This window comes from Haliotis rufescens, unplaced genomic scaffold (genome assembly GCF_023055435.1).
Source record: "Haliotis rufescens isolate VD_foot unplaced genomic scaffold, xgHalRufe1.0.p SCAF_26, whole genome shotgun sequence".
In the NCBI taxonomy this organism is placed as follows: domain Eukaryota; kingdom Metazoa; phylum Mollusca; class Gastropoda; order Lepetellida; family Haliotidae; genus Haliotis; species Haliotis rufescens.
The window spans coordinates 3,370,896-3,396,518 of record NW_025963957.1 but is presented as its reverse complement, the minus strand read 5'-3'; the positions used below and the strand labels follow the sequence as shown (position 1 = coordinate 3,396,518).

Below are 25,623 nucleotides of genomic sequence, written 5' to 3'. Positions count from 1 at the left end.
CAATAGTTACTCTATAAAACATGTAAACAAACATCTCTACAATTGGAATGGTCACGTTAAAGATGATTGACTTAGGGTAATCACATCATGGCGTTACCGTTCTCAATTAAGAACTTGACAATTCCTTTGTGACCGAAGCGGGCAGCGTGGTGAAGCGCGGTCATCCCGTACTGGTCAGTGGCTAGAAGCTCTCCGCCACGCTGGTATATCTCCAGCAACTGCAACACAAACACAAAACACTCATTGTTTCCATTTCCGAGTTTCATCTCCCTATGTCATAACAACACCTTCACTTGGAATCATTTCCTTTGATTGTTGTTTAACGCCGCACTCAACAACATTTTCTTGAAATCTTTGCGAGTTTGAAAATGTATATTTTAGATAAGTAAAACACTCTTGAACTGGACATATGAACAAGAAAATGCATTGGATTTTAATGGTGTCAGATCTGTTGACTTCCATGCAACCAAATTCTATGTTTAGCAGTTGTGACTCCAGCTAAAAATAAACAAATTTCTACATTCTACTCCTCATTTTGATCTCTAAAAACTTGGCATAAGCCCATCAAATAACATGGCAACTGTTCTGGCCATGGTGCTTCACTTGTAACAGCAACAGATCTGAGCCTGAATCATATATCTTACAAGTCTGGCTCCAAAAGAGTGAGTGAGTGAGTGAGTTGGGTTTAACGCCGCTTTTAACAGTATTCCAGTTATATCAGGGCGTGTCAGCTTAATGTGGGAGGAATGCCCGAAGTGATGCAGGTCTTAGACGTTTACCACTTCGGTGAAACCCACGAGCACGGGTATGGTGCTGACAAACCTAGAAACATAATCGGGGCGAACCGGGATTTCTAACCCACAATCATAGGTTTTTGGCGTGCCAAAGGGGGATGCAACTCTGCACAGCGAATCGGGGCGCCTTAGACGACTGGGCCACCCGTGCCCCCTGGCTCCAAAAGAAATACTGATTCCTACAATATTGTAGTGCATAGTGCATGGAATATAATGCTAGGAGCCAGATGGCTGGAAAATATCAAACTTTGAGGGCTGACCAGGAAGGTGAGCTACAGAGAGATCACATGACCTACCTTCTGAATCTCCCCTCGCTTAGAGGCATCAATGAGAGCTGAAAATGAGAGCAAAAATTAAAAAAATAATAAATAATAATTGTGTCTTATCATGCATCTTTCTAGGACCCTTCTGCTAGCGTGAGGGGTTCAAGACATAAATAAGGCTGTAAGGCTACAATGAATTAATTCTGACATTTTCATCCAAGTGTTTCAGTTGTCAAGCAGAGGCATTACGGTATATATTTGTTTTCAAACCAACTGTTCAAGGCATCTTTGTACATTAGGTGTCGCTGTTGTGTCACATGGTGCACAAATATCTGGTAGAGCAATGCACAACTGTACATGGTGTATTTTATCTAGGAAATACAAAAGTGAATACACATAGCAACTTTCCGTCCTGAGAAATTTGGGAAATATACAATCACGTGAGGTATTTACAGTAGGATGTTTGAGGATGAAAATAAATTAGTCTGGCATTGTATTTAACTAATTTACATTTGTCTAGCGGTGTAATGGTGTGGGTTCTTCCCTCAGCGGCTGCGGTGGCACTCGACACCGTCGTGAAGTGAATATGCTTCGCTTCCGCCACAGGGGAGTTGGGGGATCCTGGCTCTGAACTGAAAAAACCGTCACTGAACATTGAAAACACACATTGTCTTATGTTAATGGATAAACACAAAACAGTGAATTAATAATAGGAGTTAACAAACAATTTAAAATATCACATTAAGAAATGGTAAAAGTTCTAAAGGTATGAGATACTGTATGAAAAATCAAGAAACATTAATGTTTGACAACAGTCAATAGAAACAATTCTAAAAATTAATAGTTTATTTTGACGCACTTTCATGTTCAAATTGGTCTCATTCTTATTAGAAATGAACAACCTTTAGTTTATGTATTGTAAATCTTGACACATATATGGGCATATGACACAGAGGAGTATTGAAGCTAGTCATGTTCATGCCGTTCAAGCAGAAATAGAGCCACAAACACGAGGCATGCAGAACACGTCACCAAAATCAAAATACAACTACACAGAAATTACAGGAAATGTATGAGAAACTTTACAAGATCCAACTTGAGAAGCAAAATACAGCAGACAGGAATATGATAGCAGCACAGGTCTACAGACGGCAGAAGCATGTCAGAGCAGGAGGGTCAAGTAGCGCGCATACCATAAACAATTACTTGCTTGACATGTCAACATTTCATTGAAATTAAGAAATGGTTGTGAAGCTTGATTTGGAATCTAATTTCTTTTTGACAAAATATCAAATAAAACTTCACTTTCCAGTTCTATGGATCAAAGTATACAAGAACATTTCCCACAAGGAAACTATTGGGGTGATGGCGGAGGGGGAGTTTTCATTTGATAAAGTTTGTTGGACAATGGAGCAATGGACAACAGATAGGAAGAGGCACTAGGAAGAGGCACTAGAACCTCCTTAGATGTGAGTAAATCTGGTGGAAATTGTCATGAAAGTTATCATATGTGTTCATGGTATGAGAAGTTGACTTTGTTCATTTCAAAACTTGCATGTTTTCGACTGATGACAACCCAAAATCTATAGGGTATAGTTGTGTCAAAAAGGTTGATTGAAAGGTTTTCAGGAAATGATGTCCTAATATTTGAACGTGAGGAAGTCCCTCAGGTCACGAAGTTGCTCATGGCTACGAATTTCTCCTGAAATAAGAAAAATGAACACTTCTCTCATTTTACCCATGTAGCAGTAAGGATATGTTAGTTGTCCACCGTTTGAACATAGTCAATAACTTTCTCACCGATATCTCAAATTTTATTGTAAATAGTGTTTTTGTCATTTCCAGAGGGCCCAAAAAGGTTGTTATCTTACCTCGTCCTTTATTGCCTAAACACCCTAACTTATTCCTGATATTACTGCATTGTCTCTTGTGACCACCATTACAGTTGTAAAGGTAGGCAGAGACACTGTTTTCAATAATTACTGTAAATCGTGAAATTTATGCGAGCATGAATTAAATGCAAAAAATGGTAGTGGTCTTTGCTCGCATTGATTATACATATATTATATCTCGAAATGACTATCAACAAAAAGATGGCCTTACTTCACATTTTGGATAGCAGATACACCAACTTGGACATAAAAGTAAATTTATATTGAGTTTCAGTTTTTGCTTGGGGCCAGGAGTCGCATTAATATGGAAATGCATTATTACAAGATTTACAGTAGTTGTTTTCAATAATGTTGAAATGTTTCCTTGATTCTGCTGACAAAGCATCTTTACAGCCCACACCCTGGATGCAGTAAGCCATGCCACCTCAAGCCGTGTGTCAACCACAACAACGTCAACACTTGTGTATGTGGAGAATCTCAAACCGAAGCAAATCTTCTATGTCCCATAGATGTGCATGTTGATGTGTTCTCAAGTGAGTGAGTGACTTGGGTTTAGTGCTGCTTTCAGTAATGCAGTCCTATAAGGTCCTGAAGGATCTACACCCCTCCTCTGTATATATCCTACCAGTGGTTGGTTGGTTGGTTTGTTGTTTAACGCCGCACTCAGCAATATTCCAGCTATATGACGGCGGTCTGTAAATAATCAAGTCTGGACCAGACAATCCAGTGATTAATATCATGAGCATCGATCCACGCAATTGGGATCGATGACATGCATCAACCAAGTCAGTGAGCCTGACCACTAGATCCCGTTAGTCGCCTTTTCCGACAAGCATAGTCACCTTTTACGGCAAGCATAGGTTGCTGAAGACCTATTCTACCCCGGAATCTTCACGGGTCGTATCCTACCAGTGATAATAATCGACGTGACATAGGGTGTCATACCGGTAACAATATGAACAGACTGTGGCACATAAACAGTGAAAAGCAGAACATTAGACCACTGGACCACCCACACCCCTTAAGTACGACTCTGCATTGAACTCAGATACACTATAATCCATATAATGAGTGAGTATGATTTTACACTGCTTTTAGCAATATTCCAGCACTATCACAGTGGGGGACACCAGAAATGGGCTTCAAACATTGTACCCATGTGGGGAAACGAACCTGGGTCTTCAGCGTTATGAGCGATTGCTTTAACCACTGGGCTACTCCACTAACCTACATGATGAAGGCTGGGGGACAGGTCTCCCTTACAGACCCAGAACATATATTTAATAAAACACTTCCCATTCCATTCCCAACCCCTCTAGGAGACAGTACCCATTAAATTAAAGAGACTTGAGGGTTCCTTAATACTGATTCCTTAAAGAGTTATCTATATTTACACCTATACCTTATTTCGGGTCAAGTCTAGGGGTCAAGAGATATTCAGCTATTTACCCAAAGTTTGCTATCTGTTTCAAATTAAGTTTTACTCATGGGAAACAATTAAAATTAATTGCAACAAAAAGAGATTTGAACCATTTATCAGCGGATTGTGGCATGGCCAAGGGAGGCAACTCTGTACCTTAGACTACTGGGCTACTGTAGCATTAGTTCAAGATGCATAGTTCTAGGATTGGGAATTGGCAGAACTAGTGATTGAGGGACACCAGAAATGGTAAGCCTGTGGAGAATTTAACTCAGGCTTTTGGTGTGATGAGCAAACAATGTTGCTTGTCTTTTTTATAACACTACACTCAGCAATATTCTAACTACATGCGGACAGCCTGTATATAATCCAGACAATCCAGTGCTCGAAATTGTGAGCAACAATCCACACCATGGGGATATGATGTCAATCAACCAAGCCACCGAATCTGACCACCCGATCCAGTTGGTTGCCTTCCAAGACCTGCATAGGTTGGTGGGACCTATTCTATGCCGAAATACCTACAGGGGATAACAAGCCTGAGGTACTGGAGACATTCATTCTGACCCCTAATCCTTACAGGATGTACACTGATGGAGCCTTGTTCAAGTCCAGGACCCAATGCCCATCGCCTCTTGTGATGGGCAACAAATACGTAACTGGCTATCCTGCCCCAACAAGTGAGGGTGGACATTTATACTGCAGTAGATACAGTTCCAGATATATCACAGCGGCCATTAAATAATCTAGTCTGACTCAAACAAACCCGTGGCTGACAGCATGAGCAATTATCAATGCTGTCAGGAAGGTGGCACATTGTAACCACTTGGCTCTTACAAGCATGGGCTACTGTATTGAGGAATCCCATGGGGACATTGGACAATCCAGCCAATCAGATGGGAGTCATGGATATATCAGTTAATCAGATGAGACTAATGGATGTATCAGCCAATCAGACTGGAGTCATGGATATATCAGCCGATCAGATGCTTCTATTAACCAATGACATATAGACTAATTCTAAAATAAGAGATATTGGTAGGTTCATAAACTTTGGTAGCAGTTTGAGGACAAGTATTTATGCCTCGTCCACACACTACCAAAAGTACTACCCATACACTGCGGCCATTGTGACCATCTAATCTCCATTTCATCAACGTTTTCTGAAACACTTGTGAAGAAGATACTGTTTGATGCCACAGTCAGCAATATTCCAGCTACATAACAGCAGCCTGTTAGTGTTCAAGTCTGGACCAGGCAAACCAGTCGTTGAAAAAATGAGCAACTACTGAGGCAGTCAGGGTATGACATCCCACCATCAGCCAGGGACGCCATTGTAGCCACCTAATCCTCACTGAGTCTGTTGTGTCTGTTTGTTTGCACTCAGCAATATCAAGCTATATGACAGCTGCCTGTAAGTAAACTCAGGACTAGTCAATCCAGTGATTGATATAATGAACAACGATCAAAGCAGGGGACACACATTCCATTAAGTAACCTGGAATCCCCATAGAGTTTGACTTAAACGACAATGACAGGGTACTGGAACAGACTCAGCCCTGGAGAGACACACTGACTTGTGGGTAATGCTGGATTCTGGGTAATGCTGAATTATGGGTAACACTGGGAACAACACAGAGATGAAAGTATCCACATCATGAGAAGAGGGGTCAAAGGTTACAATAGGAAAGTCGACAACATGGGGGGAGAGGTTTCACAATATTCTCAATGACACAGTTACTTCTAAAATTCTTCATTTCAGCACGGTAAAAACAAGAAGTTCTACCATTTACCGTGGATCATAAACTAACTTTGCCTCTTAAGAACTTTCATTGGCTAAAATCAAAATCTCAGTAGAAATAATAAAGATACAGATTTTGTTATAATATCTACAAGACTGTTAACTGAAACAAAAATTCCTACACTATGCAAACACTAGACAGGCATTCTAAAATTAAATTCTGTACATTAGTGTGATAATTAAAGAAACCGACAAGGCAATTAATTTTAGATAACACATTCTAATGGGCACTAGTTACTTTCACCACCGTAAAAGTAGACAATATAATCTCTATAGGAAACCGTGCAACATGAGATATGACATTGTGTATTGTAAGCACCGTACACACACCACCTACATCAACATGGGTGCCTACAGAGTACCATTTCTCCGCACAAGTCTGTACATGCCATCCCATGCCTATCACAATATCATCTCAGCTACTGAGGAATAACCAAAAAAGTTTCAAGATTGATAAAAATTATCATTTCAAATAAATGCCTTATTAGAAATATTGATAAATTATGTCTAGTTGTTTTTTCATTATATTTTTTTTTTATCAAAGATGGTACTGTATATAGTTCATGGTGTGGTATGACACGAAGTGAGAGAGAACTGTGGGAAGGTAGCCATTTTGTTTTGTGCGGACCTGTTATTGGAGCCTGGCGGGGGCGGTACAAGTAGGTTCTCTGTGCTTTCCGGGCGTTGCAAGGGCAATATTTCAGGGCATCTGAGCACATCAGTAAAAGGCAATATCAGTGAATGTGTTCAAGTGATAAACACACTTATTAATCAATCATGAGCCAACAAAAGCAGTCAACATTCAAAAACAAAACACACTGTGCAGTTTGCTCTGTGAATTACACAGTCATAGATTTGAACATTTCTCCATTCTATTTTACTTCTTTGATGTTGATAATAAATGTTCTTTCATTATTAGAAATTAAAATACTGTCGCTGAAGGCAGTTAATTAATTGAAAGTAAACACATCAACTAAACATGGCAAATTAAATAATGAAATTAAATATCTCAAATATACACTGCACTTTCTGAAACCCTTTATTGAAGTTCAGCGATTTATAATTCAAGAAAATATAATCATTGCCATCCTAACCATCCCAAATCCTTAAAATGTTTACATTGTAAAATTGAAATCATTGAATACGTTTTTTCTAAAAATGATTCAGAGGGAATAACTTCTAACACTAATCAACATGACCTATTGACCCATACATTTGTTATTTCACACTCAGCTAAGGCCACAACAAAATAATTATTTGTATTTAAGAAATCTTTGAATCATAATATATTTACATGCAGGTTTTCCAATCACTCTCTAAGCCTCAGCAAGAACTTAACTTCTTATCCAAATTATTCCGTCTATTTATGAGATATTTACATACCAAAACCGAACATATAAGCCATCTTCAGTCTTGGAAAGCAATAATTATTGTCATACAAAAGTTTTCAATAATAAAAAATAAATTCCTCCTTATCCACACTTTTAGAAGACGATTTGTGGAACAAATAATAAAACTTGTTGTGGCCTTATATCTAGGTTATCTCTAAGTGGAGGACTGAACTTTGAAATTACAAGAGTGAGTGAGTGAGTGAGTAGAGTTTCATGCCGCGTTTGGCAATATTCCAGCCCTATGACGGCAGGGGAGACCAGAAGGGACTGATATATTGTACCCATGTGGGGAATTGAGTGAGTGAGTGAGTATGGTTTTACGCCACTTTTAGCAATATTCCAGCAATATCACGGCGGGGGACACCAGAAATGGGCTTCACACATTGTACCCATGTCGGGAATCGAACCCGGGTCTTCGGCGTGACGAGCGAACGCTTTAACCACTAGGCTACCCGACCGCCCCTGTGGGGAATTGAACACTGGTCTTCAGCAGCCAATGTTTTAACCACTGGGCTGCCCCACCTCCCTTGAGCAAGCAAGGGCAGGCGATACAGACATATAGTGGAACACAGAGACTATATAAACTTTAATTTACACATGAAAAACAGATGGAAATATTAAAGAAGAAAAGATTATACTTAATTTAGAAAAAATGCTTTGAGTAAAGAATTCAGACATAAAAATGCTTTCAACTTTAGGAGATTGTATAAATGATGGAATCATTCAATTAATAGCTAGCATTGCATAACATGTATTGTTGAGAAGTGGGCGAGGGAATTATTGGTAAAGAAAGCAAACAGCAGTCTGAATACTAAGAGGTAGCTTAGCCCCTCAAAGTCTTAGCATGAACTCAAAACAGAAACAAAATATCAATTAAATAATGAATTCATAAATCTATTAAAATCAAATGAAAATAATTTATATTCATTTTTCATTATTGTTATTAATCAAATTACATTATAAGTCTACCTGTATCTCCCTATGAATATGATAATCAAAAATTAAATAATTTCAGGAGCTAGAAATTTAGTTTTGATCGGGTTAAATGTTACTGAAAATATATTTGGAGACTGGGCTCTATGCTTGACATGTGTATTTCTAGTCTAGGAGAGTGAACTATTCATGTGTTTGTGAGTGTGAGGAGGAGTTATCTCCCCTGGACCAGACTTGAGAGGTGCTAAACTGGCAGAAAATAAGCTGCAAATATCATGGACCTGGATTTTGCCGTGTAGCGGCTACGGTCAAAGCTCTTCATTCTCTCGGAGTGGGAATATGAGATTTTCTTGTTTTTCCTCCTGTTTAGATGGAAAGAAGGAGTGATTCTGATCAAAGATGTCAAGGTGGAGCAGGAAAACTAGTACTTAAAGACCTTCGACAGATTTGAAGTCCTTTGCCAATAGATTGATACACTGATTACGATAAGAAAATATATTAGTAGCTATAAAAAATAATGCAATAGTAACATCTGACATTAGGATTGTTATGATGTTGATTGGATGAATTAGATGAACTAGATTGGTTTCTTGGCTTACTGACAGTCAACTCCGCATATAATCAAGTGAGTGAGTGAGTTGGGTTTAATACTGCTTTGACTTGGGTGAGTGAGTGAGTGAGTATGGTTTTATGCCGCTTTTAGCAATATCACAGCAGGGGACACCAGACATCACACATTGTACCCATGTGGGGAATAGAACCTGGGTCTTCGGCGTGACGAGCGAAAACTTTAATCACTAGGCTACCCCACAGCCATGCTTGGACTCGGAACAGTATTTCAGTGATATCAAGTCATGCCAGCTTAATGTGAGGGGGAAGTGAAACCCTTAGAATCACTTTAAAAAAACCTAGAATCACTTTAGGGTGAATCTGGACGAGGGGATGTTTAGTAAGTACAGTAAACTACGGTTATAACAAACTCAAATAGGTCACTAAATTTAGTTTGCTATAATCGTAGTTCATTTTCAGCATATATACAGCAAAAGGCTGGGACTAAAAAACAAACAGTTTGTTATATCCGTCAGTTCGCTATAAGCGTGTTCGTTATAAACGTAGTTAACTGTATGTGAGGGTCAGCGGCCTTGAACAGAATTTATTCATGTCGTGACATGTCAGGACATGTCGAAGTGATTCAAGTTGTAGACTTTTACCACTTGGTGAAACCCAGGGGTTTCCAAAGATATTAATCTGGGAACACAGCCAAGGGACATAACTCTTCATTGCAAATTATTGGATCCTAGACCACTGAGTCAGGAGCCCACTTGTGAAGTGATCGTAGCACTACAACTGTTGAAAGTCTGTAGGACAGTCCTCGCTCATGATCACTTTGTGAAACAGGATCCAGATTTATTAAGGTGATTTCAATGTAAATAAATACAAATAAAGATGAATTTTACTTACTTTTATCCCTTTTAGAAGTATAGAAATTTAATGGAAGGGACACCAGGAATTGACTCGCAAACAACATCTCAAGTGACCTCACCCAGAAGAGCAAACACTCAACCACAAGGCTAACCTACTGCCCTCCATCTTCCCGAGGCAAGCTTGTCCACTAGCCTATATCAAAGCCTAGTTTCTACCCTTGCCACATGAAGACCACTTTTCCTAGCTCGACCCTGGTGCCACCTCGCATAGATCACGAATTGTGCCTCTTGTGATGAAAACGCGATATCCAATCAGATCGCAGTTCTTATCTTAGCTTCATATGCCACGATATAATCGATCAGATAACGAAAACATTTACGATTTCATCCAACACAAAAACATAGGCAATAGTTGGGGGGTTTAAGGATGAAAAAACATTCGTGTCCACAAAGACAGGCAGCGTTAAATCACACAAACATGTACCAGTCATGGATGTTGATTTTGTGAAACGTTCTCTGATTGGACTATCGATCTGTGAGATAGTCCAATCATATTTAGCACAGGAAAGTGGGCTTGATGTGGCAACGGTGGAACAAGACTTTGATAAAAACACTAGTGGATTCTCTTGGCTCGGGAAGCTGACTGCCCTGAGGAGAGTCTGACTATATCCGAAGTTGACTGAATATCCTTGTTTTATTGTCATGATCTGATACTGAACCACAAGCCTAACAATATTTCAAGTGTTCTGTAAACCAAGAAACAAGTCTGTTGTTGTCAACACCTATCATTAGATTCTGATGCTATATCCACAGTATGCTTTTTCAGTGTATGAATGCATATATAGATACCGATGAGCTAACATGTTGGCACTAAAATCAATCATGACAAATACGAAATAAAACTGCAGCTAGAAACTGGTACACAGCTAAGGTGAACTCAACCCTCGTGTGAGAAAATAAATAACGAAATGTGTTGTATGTGAAGCCAGTAAAAACATTCCAAATATATAAAATAAATTTAAATGATTTATATTATGGCAGCCATTAAGAAAATCTCAGCTAAGTTGGCAACTCACTGGCAACTCTGTCGTGGCGACTTGGGTGGTGTGACTGGCAGAGAGAATTTGAAAATGAGATCACCATCTTTTGACGTCTTGGAGTTATTGTTCTCAGTGACTTCTAATGACTTTTCTCCATTCGTGGCCTTGACCAATGAGGTTGGTGAGAGGTCAGGGTCGAGTATATACAGGTCTTCTGATGAAATGTCAGTGATGTAATGAAGATTCTCCTGTGCCCGGTCAATCCGAAAAAATCTTTCTGCAGTAGTTGCTGCAAAACAATATTCCCAAACAATTTTGTATGTGATACAAATTTAGATGAAAATCAAGAGACCAAGAGATCAATTATTAATACCAAATGATCTATTCAAATAATATAATAAAATTCACAAACAATACAATGAAATAAAAAATATATAATATTTGTTACTTAGATTTTATTATTACAAAACCGTAATGAAAAATTCATTATCCGTAAATAGTAATTTAAACTACTTTTGTCAGGAGAGTGTGTCCATTGTTGTTAATTCTTACAAACAAATTCCCCACAAAATAAAAATATTACTTGTTTAAAAAAGGTAGCAGTGACTTATTAAGTGAATAGTGAGTTCAACCTATGTTTGTGGGGACAGTTTGTCATTCAGCAATAATTTGTAGCCTTATGAAAATTCACCTGACAAAAATATTTTATTGTTTTAAGAAAGGTTACAGTGTTTCTATAAACCAATAATCATTTTTTTTTGTGGCCTTTGTGTACAGAGTGATTCTGAGAAGGAAGATTCACTCACAGTCTAAGAAGCACCATTTCTTCGAGAGTTTCTGCAGTGACTGGGTAGATGTGGGTGATGCCTCCTCACCATTGTGGAAATCCTGAAACAGTCAACAGTGGTTACCATGGTGACGCATGGAATGGATATGACCTCGACCGTCATCACCTTGGCGGAACCACTATAAGATGATTGTAAAGGGGGATGAGGGATCACAATGGGTATACATGTTAGGGCAAGTATTTACTGGGTGACCGCCAGCACACCTGGGTGAGTCAATTTATCTTTATATTCCTGTGACAAGGATTGGTGCTTACACTATCAACCACTAGTCTGCCTACAACAAGCCTGATCACACTGGGCAGGCAAACATGACTGCTGCAATATGGCTAATAACTCACTCACTCACTCTAAAGGTAATATAGCTGACAACTCACTCACTCACTCTCAAGGTAATATAGCTGACAACTCACTCACTCACTCTCAAGGTAAAATAGCTGACAACTTACTCACTGTAATTAGGGGTGAAACGATACAGCAAGGTCACGATATGATACGTATCATGATTCATAGGTCAGGATACAATACGTATCGTGATACACATATTTAATCGAATGGATACTTTTTGACAATAAATATTTCAAACTGGTTCAAAAGGAAATGCTAGCTGTAGACACATGTTCGTAATGGCTATATTTAGTGGTGAACTTGAAACGCTATTTACAACGCATTTTCCTATGTCTGAATCATAAAAACGCCAGGGGTCATGAAATGAGTAGTAAGTCATAGCAAGTGTATGTCTAGTATCGATACAAAGAAAAAAGAATTGCGTATCATATTGTTACATGAAAACTCAAGATTCATCAGTGCACCGATGTATCGTTTCACCGCTAACTGTAATATGGCTGACAACTCACTCACTCTCACTGTAATATGGCTGACAACTCACTCGCTCACTCTCACTGTAATATGGCCGACAACTCACTCGCTCACTCTCACTGTAATATGGCCGACAACTCACTCCCTCACTCTCACTGTAATATGGCTGACAACTCACTCACTCACTCTCACTGTAATATGGCTGACAACTCCCTCACTCTCACTGTAATATGGCTGACAACTCACTCACTCACTCTCACTGTAATATGGCTGATAACTCCCTCACTCACTCTCACTGTAATATGGCTGACAACTCCCTCACTCACTCTCACTGTAATATGGCTGACAACTCACTCACTCACTCTCACTGTAATATGGCTGACAACTCACTTACTCACTCACTCTCACTGTAATATGGCTGACAACTCACTCACTCACTCTCACTGTAATATGGCTGACAACTCACTCGCTCACTCTCACTGTAATATGGCTGACAACTCCCTCACTCACTCTCACTGTAATATGGCTAACAACTCCCTCACTCTCACTGTAATATGGCTGACAACTCACTCACTCACTCTCACTGTAATATGGCTAACAACTCACTCACTCTCACTGTAATATGGCTGACAACTCACTCACTCACTCTCACTGTAATATGGCTGACAACTCACTCACTCACTCTCACTGTAATATGGCTGACAACTCACTCACTCACTCTCACTGTAATATGGCTGACAACTCACTCACTCTCACTGTAATATGGCTGACAACTCCCTCACTCTCACTGTAATATGGCTGACAACTCACTCACTCACTCTCACTGTAATATGGCTGATAACTCCCTCACTCACTCTCACTGTAATATGGCTGACAACTCCCTCACTCACTCTCACTGTAATATGGCTGACAACTCACTCACTCACTCTCACTGTAATATGGCTGACAACTCACTCACTCACTCACTCTCACTGTAATATGGCTGACAACTCACTCACTCACTCTCACTGTAATATGGCTGACAACTCACTCGCTCACTCTCACTGTAATATGGCTGACAACTCCCTCACTCACTCTCACTGTAATATGGCTAACAACTCACTCACTCTCACTGTAATATGGCTGACAACTCCCTCACTCACTCTCACTGTAATATGGCTAACAACTCACTCACTCTCACTGTAATATGGCTGACAACTCACTCTCAATGTAATATGGCTGACAACTCACTCGCTCACTCTCACTGTAATATGGCTGAAAACTCACTCACTCACTCTCACTGTAATATGGCCGACAACTCACTCACTCTCACTGTAATATGGCTGACAACTCCCTCTCTCACAGTAATATGGCTGACAACTCACTCACTCACTCTCACTGTAATATGGCTGACAACTCCCTCATTCACTCTCACTGTAATATGGCTGACAACTCACTCACTCACTCTCACTGTAATATGGCTAACAACTCACTCACTCTCACTGTAATATGGCTGACAACTCACTCACTGTAATATGACTGATAAAGCACTGTAATATGGCTAACTCGCTCACTCTCACACACACATTAACAACTTTTCAGCAATAACTTATACTTGAATTTGAAATTACTTTGATTGAGGTAAGTTTATTTCTTGGACCTGTAGGAACTATGGGTTAGAATTGGTCTCTAGCAAACTACACTTCTCATAAGAGACAACTTAATAGATTGGGCGGTCAGATTTGGTGACTTTGTCAATCATCTGTCAACCATACCAATTTGATGTTGTTCATAGTATCAGTCACTAGTTGGGTCCAGACTAATATTTACAGACAACCATCTCATAGCTGGATAAACAACAAACAAACAAACAAACACACCCTAATCATCAACAGGACCCGTGAAGATCCAGGGTAGAATAGGTCTTCAGCAACCCATGCTCGTCGTAAAGGGCGACTAACGGGATCTGGTGGTCAGGCTTGCTGACTTGGTTGATGCATGTCATTGTATCCCACTTGCGTTGATAGATGCTCATGATGTCAATCACTGGATTGTCTGTTCCAGACTCGATTATTTACAGACCGCCTTCATATAGCTGGAATATTGCTGAGTGCGGCGTTAAACAACAAACAAACAAATTATCATCACCAGGTATTTTTAAACAACAAACGAAATGAAACAATTGTTTTTGTCAGACAATGACCTACCAGGTTCAGCTTGTTGATTTGTTCTCTAACCTGTTCCAGGTCGGCGTTGTTGTCCACGATGATCAACCCTACTGGAATAGCTGGCAAAACAAACAGTCCACATGCCGTGGTAACAAGGGAACACCACATACAGGTAGGTACGTTACGTGAACTTACGTCAACCATAACCACCAGCTCCGCCTACAGTTACATCTTAAACTCATCACAAAGAAGGCTCACTTTATTATCATTGATGTGAGAATACTTAGGTCTTTACTTATATTTGTCTGTAGTGTGCTTTTAAGCACGTGTTGATATTAAATTTCGACGGGTAAAAGTTATATTGAGTTAGTCAAAGAGTAAATAACACATGTATGATAAAATTGTTATAGCATAGTTGTTTTAGCGTAAGTGAAAAGCACATGCATGGGTATTAAAGGACTATAAAAACCATAAGCCAAGAATGTATTTCATGATTATGTTTGAAAATTACTGTGGTTGCATATTATCATTCAAAAATGAAAAATGTGTAGGTGACTTTGATTACAGGGTAACTGATGAAGGTATGTCCAATGCTTACTAGGTCTAGTGCCTAATATACACCAACAAGTGACAGGGTTGCAGCCCAGAGTCTAGTGCAAACTGGATGAGGCTAGACATGCATGTGATGGGGGTCACGAGTTGGCTCAAGGTCAAGGTCAGGGTCAGGGTCAGGGTCAGGTCAGGGGTCAGTCCCAATGTCCATGCAGAACCCAGGTCACATTGTTTTCATTGGTATGTACAAAAAAGTGAGAAATGAAATACTTGTTTTTATTGCAATGAGAACTGGTGTAAGAAGTGCAATGCTTTTGAGCAAACTTTTATTTACTAGTTTGTACTTTTTAAATGGGTCTTATATTATTTGGAAGTTATCCCCCTGACCATAGTTGTCTTGACTGCACTACCAACACAATCCTCTTACAAAAACCAATAGACTGACAGCCATGGTTCTCCTTGGAGAACATGTTACACCATGTTGTTAGATATGGATATATAATTCACACAAAAATACACCTTGTGTTTACAGATGTCAATGCCCAATAACCAAATTAATAATTTGTTAAGCCTTAATGTGTTAGACTGCACTCATTACACAGGTCCAAAGTGATGTCACATTGTCAGAGTATGGTAAGACATTTATCTGAAACTAATATACAATAATTTTGTGTTACTTCAAGATACGAAATATCTGCTATGGAGAGACCATAAGGCAAAATATTGCACAAAGTTGGCAATATTGATAGTTGGAATTATACATAATTTTTGTATCCCAAACAGAAAATTTGTCATCAATGTGCCCTGGCAATGTAACACGTTGCCCTGACAATGTAACACGTTGCCCCGGCAATGTAACACGTTGCCCCGGCAATGTAACATGTTGCCCTGGCAATGTAACACGTTGCCCTGACAATGTAACACGCTGCCCAGACAATGTAACACGTTGCCCCGGCAATGTAACACGTTGCCCCGGCAATGTAACATGTTGCCCTGACAATGTAACACGTTGCCCCGACAATGTAACACGTTGCCCTGACAATGTACCACGCTGCCCAGACAATGTAACACGTTGCCCCGGCAATGTAACACGTTGCCCCGGCAATGTAACACGTTGCCCCGACAATGTAACACGCTGCCCAGACAATGTAACATGTTGCCCCGGCAATGTAACACGTTGCCCCGGCAATGTAACATGTTGCCCTGACACAGGTCACTGTTGGCTATATGGTGAGTCACAATGTATGTATGGCTAGCTAGAGGATTGAGGAGGCCAAGCTGCAACCAGTGTCATCTTCTCATCATGCACTTTGTCAAGTGACAACTTACAAGCTTCCCGGAGTTTGTCTTTGTCGTAGTGCATGGCCTCGTACGTTGCCATGCCGATTCGACTCACTTGGAGTCGTAACCGTTCGGGAACCGAAGGTGGACTGAAAAACGCAAAGTCAGGACTATAGATGGGCTAAAACAGTCTGAGGGGAACCCTGGGGTGAGGTGCTGCTGAAACCAAGGGGTTAGTGGGTCAGGTTTCACACAAACTCCTAAAACACATTACTGTATTGGACGTTTGTAGCAACATGCATAAAAACTGCCCCATATTATAAATATTCAACAAGGATTTAATGTGAAACCTTTTCTAAAATTCACATATAATTCAATACCTTAATGTATAATTCAGTATTAAAAGCCTTTTAATTGATCAAGGTATCTATGCGAAGCCGAAACATTAGTTTACATGAAAATCTGAATTTGTAAATTTAAAATTTCTAACCTCTGAGAATGCCAAGGCAAATCCATTTATCCATTTGTGTCCTTTATTAGGTAACAAGATGTTCCTCCCCTCTATCATATCGAGTGACACACACACACAAGCACACACAAGCACACACACACACACACACACGTACGTACGTACGTACGTACGTGCATGCACGTCGCTATAAAAGTGCAATAATCTTGGGCGCGATGTTAAACCCCATTTCACCTCCCCCTCTCATTGCCACAAGACCATGACTTGATTCAGTGATTAAAACAATGACTACTGGTGGATTTAAGGCAAAACGAAATGACGTACAAAACTTGATTTTCATTCTAACTAAATTGTGCATCTACAAAAACAACTCTAGCTTTCCATACTTGAATGGTCTCAAGACAATGTTAACAAATTCCTATAATTTCAACAAGTTCACTGCCGATTCAGCATGCCAACATGGAAAGATTATGACCCTCTGGTCCTCAGGTCACAATTTGTTTACACAGGGAAGATTTATCCATTGTCCAATGTTCACACAGCCCTAATAATATATACGTAACATAATTATATTGTCCATCAATTTGTCTTTGAAATGTGTCTGTGTGCCTGTACCATCAAAAAGAATTATAGGGATAAGAAAAAACATATGACTACACCCCAAAGAGGAAGCACATATGGACATGGAGAAACATGGTGTGTTCAAGCCAAGAGGCATTAACAATGGTCAATATCCCTGACATTGTAGCTTTTACACATCTTGGTTGCTTAAAACGTCAAATACAGTAAGCACTTTGTTACAGCTACACATTACTGCAATTCAAACAAGACTCTGAATTGAGAATAAGAAATGGAAAAAGCTCTTTGAGAGTAAAAAATAATCCATCATTCAGAATTAAACTATGACAGAGAAGTACTGACTTCATTACTTAGAATCCATAGCAAGACTGCAATAAGATCCTACAATGTTTCACTGCCCTTAAAAATGTAGTGCAACTTGCAACCCATGGTTTGATGGTCTACTGCAGATGTTAAGTACATACTCATTGGTTATTGGCATTGATCCTCGTCTCTTGGGCTTCATGATCATATTGGCCTGATTGCGAAATCGTATTGAGACGACGGATGGGCGGAGTCGACAAGGTTCGCCATCTAGTTGCATAGGCATGGACTTGTGTGTGGTCAGCTTGACCTCTCGACACTGTATCAAACGTTCACCGTGACCACCCACGTACAATGTTGCCTGGATCGAAAACACAGAGATGGTCAGATAACTAGGATGCCGCTTGGATCAGGGCTACATTAGTGTTGTTGGAGGGCCTGCATTTACGGACCTTTTAGAAAGTCGATCCATATCACGAGGGACTAGAATGGGCTTCACGTATTGTACCCTGAAGGAATATTCCAGGCATATCACAACAAGGGACTGGGAGAGTGGGGTAGCCTCGATTCCCCACATAGATACAATATATGAGGCCCATTTCTGGTGTACCCCGCCGTGATATTCCTGAAATATTGCTGAAAGCGGCGTAAAACCACACCAACTCACTCAACAAAGGGCTACAAGAATGGGCTTATTGCACCCTTGTTGGGAATAAAACGTGGTCTCAGATATGAGAAGCCAATGAGTTAAGCACTGGCCAACTTACCACCACCGATTAAGATGCATCAGTGCCTCATGATCTTTTTTGCACACACGCGGGTGGTTGGGATAAATGCTACAGTTTGTTCGTTTTGTTCGTTGTTTAATGCCGCACTCAGCAATATTCCAGCTATATGACGCCGGTCTGTAAATAATCAAGTCCGGACCAGACAATCCCCTCATTGACATCATGAGCATCGATCCCAACAAGTGGGATACAATGACATGCATCAACCAGTCAGCAAGCCTGACCACCCGATCTTGTTAGTCGCCTCTTATGACAAGCAGGCTGCTGAAGCCCTATTCTTTACCCGGATCTTCACGGGTCGTAAATGCTACAGCGTCCCATTAATCCCCACCCAACAGTTGCCATGACGATGCGCTGTTGCTACTGACCAGGGAGGAGTATGTGAAGCCCACCACCTCCAGGTAGCCATCGTCGTGTCGTTGTGGCTCAAAGCCCACCGTGGTCGGGTTGCCCCAGGGGAGAGTGCCGCTAGCATAACTAGAACAGGAAGAGATCACACCATGGATCACATCTGTATCATAGACTGTATGACATCATTATAGCAGATATAGTACATCATTGTAACACATTGTATCACATAATTGTTACAGAGAACATCACATGATAATTGTAACAGTGTATAATATAATTGTAACATTGTATAAAATAATTTTAACAGTGTATAACGTAATCGTAACAGACTGTATCATATCATAGTAACAGAGTGTGAGTGTGTCAGTTTGATTTTACACAGCTTTTAGCAATATTCCAGCAATATCACGGCGGGGGACACCAGAAATGGGCTTCACACATTGTACCCATGTTGGGAATCGAACCCAGGTCTCCAGCATGATGAGTGAATGCTTTAACCACAAGGCGGCCTGACCGCCCCTCATATAGTAACAGAATGTATAACATAATTGTAAAAGAGTGTATCACATTATTGTAAAAGACTCTCACATCATAGTTACAGAGTATCACATAGTAAGAGATAGTATCACATCATTATCACAAATTGTATCACACACCATAGTCACGATAGTATCACATCGTTTCATATAACTGTAACATATATCCCATATCACCCCCACCCCCGGCTCTGTACATACCGTGGAATGTTGAGGAAGAGTAGACAGTGGAACTCCCCCCCCCCCCCCCGCTCTGTACATACCGTGGAATGTTGAGGAAGAGTAGACAGTGAAACCCTCCCCTCCCCCGCTCTGTACATACCGTGGAATGTTGAGGAAGAGTAGACAGTGGAGCTCCCCCCCCCCCGCTCTGCACATACCGTGGAATGTTGAGGAAGAGTAGACAGTGGAACTCCCCCCCCCGCTCTGTACATACCGTGGAATGTTGAGGAAGAGTAGACAGTGGAACTCCCCCCCCCCCCCCGCTCTGTACATACCGTGGAATGTTGAGGAAGAGTAGACAGTGGAGCTCCCCCCCCCCGCTCTGCACATACCGTGGAATGTTGAGGAAGAGTAGACAGTGGAACTCCCCCCCCCCCGCTCTGTACATACCGTGGAATGTTGAGGAAGAGTAGACAGTGGAGCTCCCCCCCCACCGCTCTGCACATACCGTGGAATGTTGAGGAAGAGTAGACAGTGGAACTCCCCCCCCCCCGCTCTGTACATACCGTGGAATGTTGAGGAAGAGTAGACAGTGGAACTCCCCCCCCCCGCTCTGTACATACCGTGGAATGTTGAGGAAGAGTAGACAGTGGAGCTTCATGTCCTGAATCTTCTGTGTGAGGTCCACCCCGTCACACTCCACCTTGATGTGGCCGGAGAAACCCTTCCAGCTCCTCTTCAACAGGTCTCTCCCCCCGGCCTGCACAGAGTCACATGCACAACTAGAGTCTACATAAGGAACATTGGTCAACTGGCCTTGAGGTGTTTGTGTGTTACTTTATGCCCAGTCAGCAATATTCCAGCTACACAACTGAGGCCTGAAACTCGTGGAATCTGTGCCAGACAAGCAGCAGTAGATGAGCAATGAGCAATGTCCACACCCTCCTACCCACAGCTCCATGCCACCAGCCTAGTACCTCGTGTGGCCAGCAACATGTGATTATTCATTACATTTACACAGTCCATTTCATTTTGGATGAGTCTAAACATTTAGATACACATCTGTCATAGAAAGTTAACTTTCATATTCGAGAACGTAAAACACTATTTCCATTTGCGTAGTTATCCTTTGTTTACATTGGTTGTTCAGCTCCAAGTGCTGTCATAGAAGCCCTACAGAGTACTAGCGACACGGTCACTTTCATGTATAAAGATATATGGCCATTCTCCTCACAGTTGCTGTTGTAGCAAGACATCTTTATAATTATTCAAGACAATCTGTAAAATGCACTGAAAGGTTGTACTGCATTGATTTCCGTATTAGCACGCTTGTTCAGAAACTAGAAAAAAGACATGTAATATGCAAATTAGCCTGTGGCTGTAGTGTGATGCCAAGTCATCACTGCGTGGGAGTGTGCAAAGGTTTCAATGCAATCAGGACAGATGATGACACACAATCAGTCTAGTCACACCTTCAATCCTTCAAATTCTCACTAGCTGCCTTAAGCAAGCAAGGGCTACAGCAGCTCTTCTGTCTAGGGCCCGTTCCACAAAATGATCATAACTCCCATCCTTCAACATACACATACGAGTCGTAGAGCTACGATCACTTCGTGGAGGGGGGCTCAGGAACTTCATAGGGGTCGTTATGGTCAGAGCTGAAAGGGAGATTGTAACTCCCATCCTTCAACATTCGCTTACGACAGTCGTAGTCCTATGATCACTTCGTGGAAGGGGCCTCAGGAATCTTCATAGGGGTCGTTATGGTCAGAGCTAAAAGGGAGATTGGAACTCCCATCCTTCAACATTCACTTACGACAGTCGTAGTCCTACGATCACCTTGTGGAAGGGGGCTCAGGAATCTTCATAGGGGTCGTTATGGTCAGAGCTACACGGGCATCATGATACTTACACCATCAGCTCCCAACTGCTAGTTTACCTCCTACACTGTCTGCGATTACAGAAGTCAAATACAAGTGTACCTCCGATGATTAACATTTTATACTGACTAAATAACAGAGTTTTACAAGTACAATACGTTTTGCCTGGATGAAAGTTTTATTAATAGATATCACTTACCCCTGCATAGAATATTTTGTTTCGTAACCTGCTATTGAACTTCTCAGGGTTCGCCTCTGAAATAAAAAAATGAGATGGATTAATTGTTGCCATTCATAATTTTACTCATGCTTGTATTAATGAGCTACAACTGTTTGGTTCTTTTCATACTAACTTTCTTGGTTAGGTTACAAACAGTATAAAACAGACTAAACTAACAAGCACCACCAGAACAAGGTGAAAGACAAGGTTTACTCAGAACAAGAGAGTGAGTGAGTGAGTTTGGTTTTACGCCGCTTTTAGCAATATTTTAGCAATATCACGGCGGGGGACACCAGAAATGGGCTTCACACATTGTACCCACGTCGGGATTCGAACCCGGGTCTTTGTCGTGGCGAGCGAACGCTTTAACCACTAGGCTACCCGACCGCCTTAAGAACAACAGAACGAAGCCATGTTTGTAATGTCTGACGGTACCATGGGATTCGTAATAGGTGAAAGACAACTGAGGTTTACTCAGTGCGAGGGATGACAGGGATAGTGATTGAGATGTCGTACCCCGAGATTCGTGGAACTCCAAGGACACATGAGCGTCAGCACCAAGACTGAAGTAGTTGTTGAAGATTTCGAGGGGCAGCGTGTCTGCTCCTCCCTCCTCATCTGGCTCGGCAGCTGTGTTAGGGGTCACACTGATGTTCCACCTGTAACAGGGAGGAGCGAGTGAGTGACCATTCTAAAGCCTTGTGGATGCTAGTTAGTCATTTAGTACACAACAAAATGATTATTCAGAATTTCACTCTCTTCCAACTAGCCACAACCACAATATAGAATAATGCAAGTTACTGTCCTGAGGTCATTGAATGACATACCTTAGCAATATATGAGTATGTTTGTTATTGAATACACTATATTTCAGCAATACTTCTGCAATAGGATTACAGCCTGCAAATAACCGAGTATGGGTCAGACATTCCAGTGACTGATATCGTGGGCAATGAACCGTGCTGTTGGGAAAGAATGACACACAATTAAGCAAGTCACTGAGTCTGACCACCAATTGGTCACATCTACTGACCGGCACAGATTTTGGTGGACCAGTTCTAACCCAGGATCAAGATCAGCATGGGGTAGTGAAGTAAAGAATGTTATTCTTTTATGGTGTAGTAAGCAATATTATCTATAATTCCGTCCTGGAATCCCCCAAGGGTTTATCTCAGCAAAAACCCACAAAAGGGTGAGTCAGTCACGTGGAGCTGAATACCTCATAGCAATGCTTCAGAATGTCAGCTTCAGAATGTGGGGAGAAGATTTGAATGTTGGTTGTCGACTTTGATCAAATTCATGAATCCACAAGCACGGGTACAGACCTTTGAAACCATTATCAAGGGGAAAATAAGGGATTCAAACCTATGACCAGGGGATCCTGCCAGTTATATGCTGAGACCACTCAGCCATCCACCTGTGACCCAATAATGCGTCAGTAATGGAAACACTCAATTGAAGCACCTGGATGAGAGATTGAAGCATCAGTAAAATCTCCAGAATCTTCCAGTGATGATTTACCTGCCCCTGTACATAACCATTATCTACTGTCTACATACAGGAACATATGTATCTATTGTCATACCACCAATAACAGTCATACTACCCGGATGGGAGATAACAGTCATACTACCTGGATGGGAGATAACAGTCATACTACCTGGATGGGAGATAACAGTCATACTGCCTGGATGGGAGATAACAGTCATACTACCTGGATGGGAGATAACAGTCATACTACCTGGATGGGAGATAACAGTCATACTACCCGGATGGGAGATAACAGTCATACTACCTGGATGGGAGATAACAGTCATACTGCCTGGATGGGAGATAACAGTCATACTACCTGGATGGGAGATAACAGTCATACTACCTGGCTGGGAGATAACAGTCATACTACCCGGATGGGAGATAACAGTCATACTACCTGGATGGGAGATAACAGTCATACTACCTGGATGGGAGATAACAGTCATACTGCCTGGATGGGAGATAACAGTCATACTGCCTGGATGGGAGATAACAGTCATACTACCTGGATGGGAGATAACAGTCATACTACCCGGATGGGAGATAACAGTCATACTACCTGGATGGGAGATAACAGTCATACTACCCGGATGGGAGATAACAGTCATACTACCTGGATGGGAGATAACAGTCATACTGCCTGGATGGGAGATAACAGTCATACTACCCGGATGGGAGATAACAGTCATACTACCTGGATGGGAGATAACAGTCATACTACCTGGATGGGAGATAACAGTCATACTACCTGGATGGGAGATAACAGTCATACTGCCTGGATGGGAGATAACAGTCATACTGCTTGGTTGGGAGATAACAGTCACACTACCTGGTTGGGAGTAACAGTCATACTACCTGGATGGGAGATAACAGTCATACTGCCTGGATGAGAGATAACAGCCATACTGCCTGGATGGGAGATAACAGCCATACTGCCTGGATGGGAGATAACAGTCATACTACCTGGATGGGAGATAACAGCCATACTGCCTGGATGGGAGATAACAAGCATACTGCCTGGATGGGAGATAACAGCCATACTACCTGGACGGGAGATAACAGCCATACTGCCTGGATGAGAGATAACAGCCATACTACCTGGATGGGAGATAATAGTCATACTGCCTGGATGGGAGATAACAGCCATACTGCCTGGATAGGTGATAATAGTCATACTACCTGGATGGGAGATAACAGTCATACTACCTGGATGGGAGATAATAGTCATACTGCCTGGATGGGAGATAACAGCCATACTGCCTGGATAGGTGATAATAGTCATACTACCTGGATGGGAGATAACAGTCATACTACCTGGATGGGAGATAACAGTCATACTACCTGGATGGGAGATAACAGTCATACTACCTGGATGGGAGATAACAGTCATACTGCCTGGATGGGAGATAACAGTCATACTGCTTGGTTGGGAGATAACAGTCACACTACCTGGTTGGGAGTAACAGTCATACTACCTGGATGGGAGATAACAGTCATACTGCCTGGATGAGAGATAACAGCCATACTGCCTGGATGGGAGATAACAGCCATACTGCCTGGATGGGAGATAACAGTCATACTACCTGGATGGGAGATAACAGCCATACTGCCTGGATGGGAGATAACAAGCATACTGCCTGGATGGGAGATAACAGCCATACTACCTGGACGGGAGATAACAGCCATACTGCCTGGATGGGAGATAACAAGCATACTGCCTGGATGGGAGATAACAGCCATACTACCTGGACGGGAGATAACAGCCATACTGCCTGGATGAGAGATAACAGCCATACTACCTGGATGGGAGATAATAGTCATACTGCCTGGATGGGAGATAACAGCCATACTGCCTGGATAGGTGATAATAGTCATACTGCCTGGATGGGAGATAACAAGCATACTACCTGGATGGGAGATAACAAGCATACTGCCTGGACGGGAGATAACAGCCATACTGCCTGGATGGGAGATAACAAGCATACTACCTGGATGGGAGATAACAAGCATACTACCTGGATGGGAGATAACAAGCATACTACCTGGATGGGAGATAACAGCCATACTGCCTGGACGGGAGATAACAGCCATACTGCCTGGATGGGAGATAACAGCCATACTGCCTGGATGGGAGATAACAGTCATACTACCTGGATGGGAGATAACAGCCATACTGCCTGGATGGGAGATAACAAGCATA

General features: G+C 41.5%; 1 protein-coding gene across 6 annotated transcripts in view; it reads right to left on the bottom strand.

Annotated features, from left to right (window-relative positions):
* The window catches only part of LOC124115238 (diacylglycerol kinase zeta-like), a 178,814-nt gene that overhangs the window by 13,996 nt on the left and 139,195 nt on the right, over positions 1-25,623 (bottom strand). For 2 of the 6 annotated variants that reach the window (XM_048402440.1, XM_048402439.1), the window contains exons 12-25: positions 22,407-22,549; positions 21,870-21,925; positions 20,414-20,550; positions 19,110-19,218; positions 18,115-18,314; positions 16,651-16,772; positions 14,809-14,888; positions 11,765-11,846; positions 10,995-11,247; positions 8,776-8,856; positions 6,799-6,879; positions 1,568-1,689; positions 1,091-1,128; positions 98-218 (exon numbers count right to left, since the gene is read on the bottom strand). In XM_048402440.1, coding sequence (XP_048258397.1) covers positions 98-218; positions 1,091-1,128; positions 1,568-1,689; positions 6,799-6,879; positions 8,776-8,856; positions 10,995-11,247; positions 11,765-11,846; positions 14,809-14,888; positions 16,651-16,772; positions 18,115-18,314; positions 19,110-19,218; positions 20,414-20,550; positions 21,870-21,925; positions 22,407-22,549 — 1,625 coding nt within the window. The remainder of the gene's footprint in view (positions 1-97; positions 219-1,090; positions 1,129-1,567; positions 1,690-6,798; positions 6,880-8,775; positions 8,857-10,994; positions 11,248-11,764; positions 11,847-14,808; positions 14,889-16,650; positions 16,773-18,114; positions 18,315-19,109; positions 19,219-20,413; positions 20,551-21,869; positions 21,926-22,406; positions 22,550-25,623) is intronic. The other 4 variants (XM_048402441.1, XM_048402443.1, XM_048402442.1 and 1 more) reach the window with 4 other exon arrangements.